Below are 10,364 nucleotides of genomic sequence, written 5' to 3'. Positions count from 1 at the left end.
GCGTTATTTTTCTGCTCGTCAACACGATACATTCTGTTACTAGTACTTTTGGACGAAATATTTTTACGCCATCCACTCTTCGCTTACCACAAAAAGAAGATCCTCAAACTCTGTTTTCTAATGGTAGCCGATAGCCTGATAGCCAATAGCCGATGGCCGATCGACCCCACATCGACCTCTCATCGACCCCACATCGACCTACAAGCATAAAAGAGACTGTCCTGTCTGTAACAAGCCTAATCTTAAGTTTATGAGGTTCGTTTACGTCAAGTACATAACCTTTATGGGAATGAAAGGAAAAAGTGGTTAGGAAGGGCATGCTTCTCAGCACCACAAAACCACAAGTCGAGCTTACTACCAGCACGGCCAGCAAGTAGTCTAAAAGAAATGAGATGCGTTCGAAAGATAACAAACTTCATATAGTCAAATAATTAAGGTCTTGATTAATGTTGAAAGAGCAAATAAAAAATGAGGTCTTACGTGCCATCCATAAGTCGAGCATTAAAGAATCCTAGTCAACCACAATACACTGCGCGACTATGTTATTGTTTACATTGTTTGTCTGCATCGCTCTCGAAGTACTTCCAAGCTCTTTGATATGAAGCAAAAATTTTGCATCATTGTAAAAGTGCTCAAAAGTTTACCAAAGTTTTCTTACTTTCATTCCATAGCAAATAGTTAGCTGTATTTTTTAGAGAGATCCTAATTGTAACATTATGACTTTTCGGTCGTTCATCTGGTAGCCATAGCAACTTTTGAAATCTCACGGAAAACATAATGTGGCCGTAAATAATGTGTTCGTAAATCATCCAGCAGGAATAACAAGACCGATATGATAAAACTGCATTCTAAAACTTGACCTTCAAATTAAAACCGCCATTTTACCTGGCAGAGAAAATGGCGCATTGCATACCAATATTTATGGCTGTATATTAACAACTTGAACATTTTGGCTCAAATTTGCCGCTACCATGAAACATTCGGTGAGTCTTTGAATTGAGTGCAACGTAGATTTGAAGTTTTTATCCAAATACGCGTTTTCATTATGAATTTACCATCATTTTTTTAAAAAAAATTGCTACATTGACAACTTATCTAATTCTTTAAAAATTATTGAAATAGAAAATTAGGGCCAACGATTTTGTTCAACCAACCTCGACTTGCAAATTCGTAATGGTGTAATGCTTTGCAATAACATTATTTCTTTATAATGTTTGCGTATGAAAATACTTTTCTGAATCTATGCAGTTGGCTGATGTATGCGGATGACACCGTGTTATTCTATTCAAGCAAGGATGTGCATGAAATTGAAACAGTCCTAACTAAATAACTTGGATTGGTGAGCTCCTGGCTGATAAATAACAGTCTATTTCTTCACAAAGATAAGACTGAGAGTGTTCTGTTTGGTACCGGAGCCAGGCTGTCTAATGTAACCGGCTTTGATGTGTCAATAAATGACCATCTTATCAAGCGTAAATCACAGTACACCTATCTTGGTGTTGTCTTGGGAGAGACATTGTCTTTTAATGAACATGTTAAATATGTGTTAAGTAAGGCAAGAAAAAGACTCGGCATATTAGGCCGTATTAGAGATAATTTGTCTATGAACACTGCTAACACGATATATAAGTCTTTTATATTACCTGTTCTGGACTACTGTGATACAGTCTGGAATTGCTGCGGGAAAGTTAATGCTGACTTGCTAGAAAGATTGCAAAGGAGGGCAGCGCGCGTTATTATGAAGAAATTTAGCAGTGATGAAGCCTTAAAATCACTTAGTTATGACACATTGCAAATTAGACGAGATAAACATGTCTATAAGTTAGTTAGGAAATGCCTTGCTGGACGCGTACCTCAGTTTTTTAAGCATTATTTTACTTATAATAGGGATATTGTTCAACGTATTACGAGGCAGAGTGGTTTGCTTCATTTGCCCAGAGTTAGGACGGAATGTGCTAAAAAAGCCTTTTACTAACATGGCTGTATAGTTTTTAATAAAGTCGTTAAATAATGTATTTGATAGATATTTAGATTTTTAATGGTCGTATTTTATATACCTACATATTACAATATTATGATACCTACATATATGCATGCAAGAGTGTGTTTCTATGTATGTGTCTGCTTGTGTACATCCTACTCTGCATGTTTATATGTATGTATGTATATAAATTTAGTATATATATTGTATAGTTTATTGATATTATTATTAGTATTAGTTTTTAGCTTAATTTCATATCTTAAATATTTTAGTCTATTTCTTTTGTTTTATTTTTCTTTAGTTAGGGCTCCTGTTGATAACAGTAAATTTATTGTATTTTACTGATAGGATAACCCTGTTTAAATAAAAGTATCTATACTGTACACATAAATATGAGACGGTACAGCCAAATAAAGAATCTTATTCCCAAAAAAATGACATGATTTGAAATTAGCAAACATTACGGCCAATCAAAAAGTGTCTATTAATACTGTCTGGCATAATGTAGACGATAGTCAAAGTCGGTAAAGCGTAACGTACTCCAAGTTAAAGTAAAAAACAACTATGCATGATTTAAACCTCACTTAAAAATGAAAACAGAAAGACTCTTAAGCTAGCACGTTTCTGTGGATTGTTACAGAAGCAAAGTCCAAGGTAGCTGTTCGTCTAGTGGATGGTAAGACTCCTAACGAGGGACGTGTTGAAGTAAGATACAAAGGTACTTGGGGTACAATATGCAATAGTTACTGGGACATAAAGGATGCTTACGTGGTGTGTCACATGTTGAATTACTCCAAGGCAGTAACAGCAACGACTGCTAGCGTCAAAGGGACTGGTCCTATATGGCTTAAAGGGCTTGTTTGCTCCGGATCCCAAGAATCTATTGATCAGTGTGGTCATGATGGCTGGGGTAACACCGGTGGATGTGATCACAGCCGTGATGCAGGAGTGGTATGTGGCAATCTAACACCAGGTACAACTAGATAAGTTACAAAACAAGACATTCATAAGATATTAGTTTATCTTTTTTTATCAAATATTGAAGTTACTTTTTATGACCACGTTGATTAGAATAGCTATCTATATATATTGTGTATCTTTACTCTATGGACTTAAAATTAAGCAATGTAAGGGATGTGATTAGGATGTTGTTTGTTTATTGAACAATATTTGTTTCAGAGGAGAAAGCGATCAAAGTTCGTCTGGTGGGAGATCAAAACTATACTGGCAAAGTAGAAATACTGTATCAAGGGACCTGGGGAAAAGTCTGTCATTATGGATGAGATATACAAGATGCTCACGTGATCTGCAGAATGCTTGGTTACAAAGCAGCTGAACACGCAATTGGGATTATTGAAAGAGATACACCAAGAATAACGTTCATGTATGATGTGGGATGCAGTGGTAGAGAAAAGTCGATAGCAGAGTGTGCTCACCATGGATGGTGGACAATTTATTATCACTGCTCGAATAAATATCTTTCTGGTGTGGTTTGTCAGACAAATGAAGGTAAGAAAGACAAATCTCTACTTTCCTCTGATCATTCAAATATCATCACATCAAAGCAAACCATTTAAATAGATCATTATTTGTTGATCAGACAAAAGTTTTAGTAAACCTCTACTTATTCTCTTCCAAACACTTGTCCAAGTGTCAGTTGTACAATGAACTCAATGATATTGGTACAAATCCACAGATCCTCCACCAGTTCAAGTTCGTTTAGCTGGAGGAAGGTCAGACAATTCTGGTCGACTTGAAATCAGGTACCATGGTCAGTGGGGTACTGTATGTGATGATAAATGGGACATGAAAGACGCTGAGGTGGTGTGTCGTATGCTTGGTTACCCTGGAGTACAGAAATACATAACCACCAACTTTACACGCGTCAAGGGTATAATATGGCTGACGTACGTCGGTTGTACAGGAAGAGAAACGTCGATTACAGACTGCAGTCACAATGAATGGGGAAATACAAACTGCTACCATATTGAAGACGTTGGTGTGACGTGCAAGATGGGTATGTTAATAAAAACAAAACAAAAGTGTACCGTGTCGAATTTCATGTCCCGAATCTCGTGCAAATTAATGCAAGATCAAACAACAGGTTTTGCTCTTCTGTATTGAAATTCAACACATGTGAAATTCGATGTTTAAACTGGGCCTTACTTTTCTATTGTAAGTGCCTTAATCGTTTTGTTATTATAAAATATTATTCCCTAAATCTTAGGCTCACCGTCTTTATTTCTAACCTAAAAAGGAAAATAAAATACTTTGACTTTTACCTTAATTGTGAAGGCGCAGTTAGAAGGACAACACAAGCACCTACAACTACTAAACCGTTGCTGACCAAACCACTGACCAGGTTAATGAAAAATCAGATGCTTCAAATGTTATGAAAGTAATGTAGCACTTACCTTTTAACACCTCACATTGTGTATATTTTTAGCATCGTCACTGAGAGGCCAACAACAAATAACAAACAGGCACCAACAACTACTAAACCATTGCTGACCAAACCACTGACCAGGTTAAGGAGACATCAGTTGCGTAACTATGTTATGAAAGTTATTTAGCACTTACCTTTTAACACCTCACATTGTGCATCTTTTTAGCATCGTCACTGAGAGGCCAACAACAAATAACAAACAGGCACCAACAACTACTAAACCATTGCTGACCAAACCACTGACCAGGTTAAGGAGACATCAGTTGCGTAACTATGTTATGAAAGTTATTTAGCACTTACCTTTTAAGACCTCAGAATGTGCATCTTCTTAGCAGCGTCACTGAGAGGCCAACAACAAATAAGAAACAGGCACCTCCAACTACTAAACCATTGTTGACTAAACCACTGACCAGGTTAAGGAAAATCAGTTGCTTCAAATGTTATGAAAGTAATGTAGCACTTACCTTTTAACACCTCACATTGTGCATCTTTTTAGCATCGTCACTGAGAGGCCAACAACAAATAAGAAACAGGTGAGTAGTTAACAATGGAAGTAAAAAAAGATAAAAAGGAGCACTTTACAGTGGCAGACCCAGGATTTTAAAAGGGGGGAGAGGTTTCAAAATGGCCGCCGCGCAGAAAAAGCTAGAGCGCAATAGGCTTTACAAAGGAGGGTTTCTAATTAATTTCATTTCAATGAGTGTAAAGAACGCGATCAGCTTCACAAAAGGCTGGAACCGCCTTGCTTGAAACCATCATCTGTTTTATTCATCATATTAGTATAGGATAAGGTGCAGTTATTGTCTGCATAAAACGAAGTCTTTTCTGATGAAAAAATAACGTTTTTGTTCTTTAGAAAAATCTTATGTGTTTGATTTTCCTTGGTTAATAATGATGGAAAATTTTTAAAAAGTTGGTTTTTTTTCATCTTCACATAACATAAAGCTAACTGGAGAGCCTGGCTGCGGTAATTTTACACCGAAAGCGAATTGCTCAAAAGAAGATGATGGTAAGAAAAACATATACATGCAAAACATGTACATAGATATAACCAAGCATACTAAAATATTCTATCATAATCAGTTTCCTCTTTACAAGAGTCTAAAGAATCTAGAATCTTTAGGCTTTTGTCATAATTCTGATGTTCAAATATTTCCCAAACTTCGCATAGTCAAATAATTAAGGTCTTGATAAAAGTTGAAAGAGCAATTAAAAAATGAGGGTTACAGAATTCACTAAGGAGTAAGAAGATATAAAAAATGCAGCTACAGCTTTTTTGGTAAAAAAAAACGTCAGCAATAGCTTACGTGCCATCCATAAATCGAGCATTAAAATATCCTAGTCAACCACAATGCACTGCGCGACTATGTTATTGTTTATATTGTTTGTCTACATCGCTCTCGAAGTACTTAATTCCAAGCTCTTTAATATGGAGCAAAAATTTTGCATCATTGCAAAAGTGCTCAAAAGTTTACCAAAGTTTTCTTACTTTCATTCCATAGCAAATAGTTAGCTGTATTTTTTAGAGAGATCCTAATTGTAACATTATGACTTTTCGGTCGTTCATCTGGTAGCCATCGCAAATTTTGAAATCTCACGGAAAACATAATGTGGCCGTAAATAATGTGGTCGTAAATCATCCAGCAGGAATAACAAGACCGATATGATAAAGCTGCATTCTAAAACTTGACCTTCAAATTAAAACCGCCATTTTACCTGGCAGAGAAAATGGTGCATTGCATACCAATATTTATGGTTGTATATTAACAACTTGAAAATATTGGCTCAAATTTATTGCCGCCACCATGAAACATTCGGTGAGTCTTTGAATTGAGTTCAACGTAGATTTGAAGTTTTTATCCAAATACGTGTTTTCATTATGAATTTCCCATCATTTTTTACCAAATTTGCCACATTGACAACTTATCTAATCCTTTAAAAATTATTGAAATAGAAAATGTGGGCGGCCAACGATTTTGTTCAACCAAACTCGACTTGCAAGTTCGTAATGGTGTAAAGCTTTGCCATTACATTATTTCTTTATAACGTTTGCGCATGAAAATACTGTACACATGAATATGAGACGGTGCAGGCAAGTAAAGAATCTTATTCTCAAACGAATAGATGACATGATTTGAAATTAGCAAACATTACGCCCAATCAAAAAGAGTCTATTAATACTGTCTGGCGTAATGTAGACGATAGTCAAAGTCGGTACAACAATATAATAAAATACAACACAATAACTTTATTTAACGTGGTCGAAAATACACTTAGCTCAATATATAGGATATGTTATGAGAGAGAAAATTAATGTTTTTACAGACTAAGCTAGACATCAGTTTTCTAATTACTATTTCTTATCGTATGAAAACAAGATAAAGAGCGATCAATTAGTTATTGAAAATATCGATATAAGATTTCAGTAAGGCTGCCATCACGCACGAGTTTAGATGATGGTATGCTTTGAATTTACAAGTAAACTACTTAGCTCCTCCCATTAGTATGTACACTTATGGTTACACCCTAAACACTCTTTACCTCTTTGCTTAGTTATTTTAGCACTATTCTTTTAAATCTTATGATATAATTATTCCTCGCAGACCTTTCTATACGTTAGTCAAAGATCATTAGGGTTGACTATGACCTTGATGAAGCTCTATGTCTTCATCTAAACTTGGATGTATACTTCATCCCTGATGAAGTCATCCTCATAGTATTCCAGTGGTCTTTATATAAAGATCACATGTGTCTTTATATAAAGACACATGTGGCTTTGTATAAAATCACTTGAATACTAATGAAGAGGACTTTTTCGGTTATAAAGGTTCATGCACGTGACGTGTATGGTGGCTCCAATTGGACCATAAGCTTATGAATTATTAAAGTGTATATGACACGAAAAAATTTTAATGTTAAGAATGTGTAGTTTATTGGCATTAATAAGAATATCATGGTTAAATTTGTTCCAAAAACGTATTTCTCTAGAAATTCAAAAAATTTTAGCACGAGTTGTGACGTCATTTTGTTTACAAGTCTCCAGATTTAGTTGCAAATACACGAAATATGTTTGAATATAGAATCTTAATTTCAAGTAGTACACTTTTCAATTTCCCAACATTGGAAGAGTACTACGTAAGCTATCAAATGAAGCTGACTAAAATATGTCTTTTGTTGTTAATTTATATGAATTACAATTTATATTTAGTACATTACTACTGAATCTAGAGTACGTGTCAACAAAATGACGTCACAAATTGGGATTAACTTTCGCAAATATCTCAAGAAATAAGCTTTTGAAACAAATTTTGTTACGATATATTTATTATTACTAACAAACTATACATTTTAAATGATGGAATGTTTTCGTGTCATATACACTTTAATGAGTGTTTTAAGTTAAAATTATGATATAATATAAATATGATAAAATATATCTATATATAAATATACAATATAGTACTAATAAGAAATATAAAATACAATTTATTTACAATGTCTTAAAATAAAGTATTAGTAATTATGTCTGTGAGTTATACAAGGTTTCTGGTTCCAATGTTCTTAATTCTTTAAGGAAGCTTTTTATGTTCACTTCTCGTCTCATGCTATCTGGTAGACTGTTCCATATTTTGGGAGCAATATACCGCCATGACTTAAGGCCCTGCTTTGTAGAATTGATTTTTGGCAGTTTTAGAATGTTCGTTCCTCTTAGATTGTAACTTGTACTTCGGTGTTGCAGCAGTTCCTTTATGGATTCTGGGCTGTATTCTTTATGAAGGGCCTTGAAGACAGTTAGTACAATCTTGAGTCTTCTCTCGTACAGAGTAGTAGATCCCAGTTTTTTGAGTAGATTAGTATACGAGCTGTTCTTGTCTTGAAAAACGAAACGGATTGCTCGTTCATTTACTTTCTCTAGCTTGTCTGTTGCGTTTTTGCAACAAAAGTGCCAAACATCGGAACAGTAATCGAAGTGTGGTGAGATGAAGTGTTGGTAAATGTCTTTCCTTGTCTGGATAGGTAGTAACTTCTTCATACGCTTTAACACAGCAATCTGTTGAGAAACTTTCCTAGCTATTTTAGCTATTTGCTTGTCATATTTTAGCTTCTGATCAAAAATTACACCAAGGAGGTTTAGCTCTTCTTTAATTGGGATAACTTTATCTTCACAGTAGAATGTTGGCTTTGCTTGAGTATTACCCATGACCATTGCTTGATATTTAGAGGGATTTCGCTTCATTCCGTTTCTTTGGTACCATTCATCAACGCGGATCAAGTCTTCATTATTCATTTCTTGAACGCGGAGTGGATTAGTGTCTGCAGCGAAAAGTTGAGTATCATCTGCGTAGGCGGAGAGATCACAGTTTTTAACTACGTAGGCGAGGTCGTTCATAAAAATATTGAAAAGCAAGGGGCCTAAGATTGAACCTTGACGGAACCCTGCTTCAATTTGTTGCCAGGTTGAAAATTTATCGCTTAGCTTTACTCTTTGATATCGATTTGAGAGATAATTACTAATAAGCTTAACAGTGTTGTGATCAGCACCGCATTGTTTTATCTTTGCAACAATTAGGTCGTGAGACAGAGTATCAAAGGCTTTACTTAAGTCCGTTGAGACCAGTCCAATTAGTTTATGGTTGTCTAATTCTCTTTTCCAGTGCTCAGACAAAGTTAATAGAGCTATGTCGCAGCCGTGGTACTTTCTGTAGGCTAAAACGAACTTGTGATAGATACGCTCAAATTGCGGACTAATTCGACTGTGTACTAAAGTACCAAATACTTTGGATAACGAGGGTAAAATAGTAATAGGTCTGTAATTTGATTTGTCTAAACGACAGTCCTTATTGTAACGTAACGTACTCCAAGATAAAGTTACAAAAAAATACATAATTTAAACTCCACTTAAAAAGCTAGCACGTTTCTGTGTATTGTTACAGAAGCAAAGTCCAAGGTAGCTGTTCGTCTAGTGGATGGTAAGACTCCTAACGAGGGACGTATAGAAGTAAGATACAAAGGTACTTGGGGTACCATATGCAATGATGGTAACTGGGACATAAGGGATGCTTACGTGGTGTGTCACATGTTGAATTACTCCAAGGCAGTAATAGCAACGACTGCTAGCGTCAAAGGAACTGGTCCTATATGGCTTAAAGGGCTGGATTGTTGGGGATCCCAAGAATCTATTGATCAATGTTGGCATTATGGCTGGGGTAACACTGGTGGATGTGACCACAGCGATGATGCTGGAGTGGTATGTCGCAATGTAGTAAACGTCAATGTTCGTCTAGTGGACGGTAAGACTCCTAACGAGGGACGTGTAGAAGTTAGATACAAAGGTACTTGGGGTACCATATGCAATGCTGAATGGGACATATACGCTGCTTACGTGGTGTGTCACATGTTGAATTACTCCAAGGCAGTTACAGCAACAACTGCTAGCGTCAAAGTAACTCGTCCTATATGGATTAAATTAAGAAGTTATAGTTGCTATGGACACGAAGAATCTATCGACCAGTGTCTTCATGCTGGCTGGGGTAACACTGGTGGATGTGATCACAGCCGTGATGCTGGAGTGGTATGTGGCAATCTAACACCAGGTACAACTAGATAAGTTACAAAACAAGACATTCATAAGATATTAGTTTATCTTTTTTTATCAAATATTGAAGTTACTTTTTATGACCACGTTGATTAGAATAGCTATCTATATATATTGTGTATCTTTACTCTATGGACTTAAAATTAAGCAATGTAAGGGATGTGATTAGGATGTTGTTTGTTTATTGAACAATATTTGTTTCAGAGGAGAAAGCGATCAAAGTTCGTCTGGTGGGAGATCAAAACTATACTGGCAAAGTAGAAATACTGTATCAAGGGACCTGGGGAAAAGTCTGTCATTATGGATGAGATATACAAGATGCTCACGTGATCTGCAGAATG

The 10,364-nt window shown here is 35.8% G+C and overlaps 3 protein-coding genes across 3 annotated transcripts in view; all 3 read left to right on the top strand.

Moving 5' to 3' along the window:
• LOC148905394 (scavenger receptor cysteine-rich type 1 protein M130-like) overlaps positions 1-5,606 on the top strand; it is a 111,996-nt gene extending 106,390 nt beyond the window's left edge. Inside the window, exons 4-10 of the mRNA XM_089040294.1 lie at positions 3,678-3,998; positions 4,277-4,343; positions 4,428-4,508; positions 4,594-4,674; positions 4,760-4,840; positions 4,924-4,960; positions 5,373-5,606. Of these exons, the coding sequence (XP_088896420.1) occupies positions 3,678-3,998; positions 4,277-4,343; positions 4,428-4,508; positions 4,594-4,674; positions 4,760-4,840; positions 4,924-4,960; positions 5,373-5,606 (902 nt within the window). The remainder of the gene's footprint in view (positions 1-3,677; positions 3,999-4,276; positions 4,344-4,427; positions 4,509-4,593; positions 4,675-4,759; positions 4,841-4,923; positions 4,961-5,372) is intronic.
• Positions 2,441-3,285, top strand: LOC148905395 (scavenger receptor cysteine-rich type 1 protein M130-like). The gene is made up of 2 exons (XM_089039942.1): positions 2,441-2,954; positions 3,161-3,285. The coding sequence occupies exons 1-2, from the start codon at positions 2,762-2,764 to the stop codon at positions 3,262-3,264; spliced, it is 297 nt and encodes a 98-aa protein (XP_088896068.1). The 5' UTR covers positions 2,441-2,761; the 3' UTR covers positions 3,265-3,285.
• Positions 5,607-9,360: 3,754 nt separating the features above from the next.
• LOC116287634 (scavenger receptor cysteine-rich domain superfamily protein-like) overlaps positions 9,361-10,364 on the top strand; it is an 89,764-nt gene continuing 88,760 nt past the window's right edge. The window contains exon 1 of the mRNA XM_089040293.1: positions 9,361-10,021. Coding sequence (XP_088896419.1) covers positions 9,505-10,021 — 517 coding nt within the window. The 5' untranslated portion in view covers positions 9,361-9,504. The remainder of the gene's footprint in view (positions 10,022-10,364) is intronic.

This window comes from Actinia tenebrosa, unplaced genomic scaffold, assembly GCF_029948245.1.
Source record: "Actinia tenebrosa isolate PJP-AT-01 unplaced genomic scaffold, QUT_ActTen_1.0 PGA_scaffold7__59_contigs__length_16204524, whole genome shotgun sequence".
In the NCBI taxonomy this organism is placed as follows: Eukaryota; Metazoa; Cnidaria; class Anthozoa; order Actiniaria; family Actiniidae; genus Actinia; species Actinia tenebrosa.
Note: the sequence above shows the minus strand (reverse complement) of the source record. Positions and strands in the feature narration are given on the sequence as shown.

Coding starts and splice junctions, on each gene's coding strand:
- LOC148905395 (XM_089039942.1), top strand. CDS start 2,762: ATGTTGAATTACTCCAAGGCAGTAACAGCAACGACTGCTAGCGTCAAA. Junction 2,955..3,160: donor ATGTGGCAATCTAACACCAG/GTACAACTAGAT, acceptor TATTTGTTTCAG/AGGAGAAAGCGATCAAAGTT.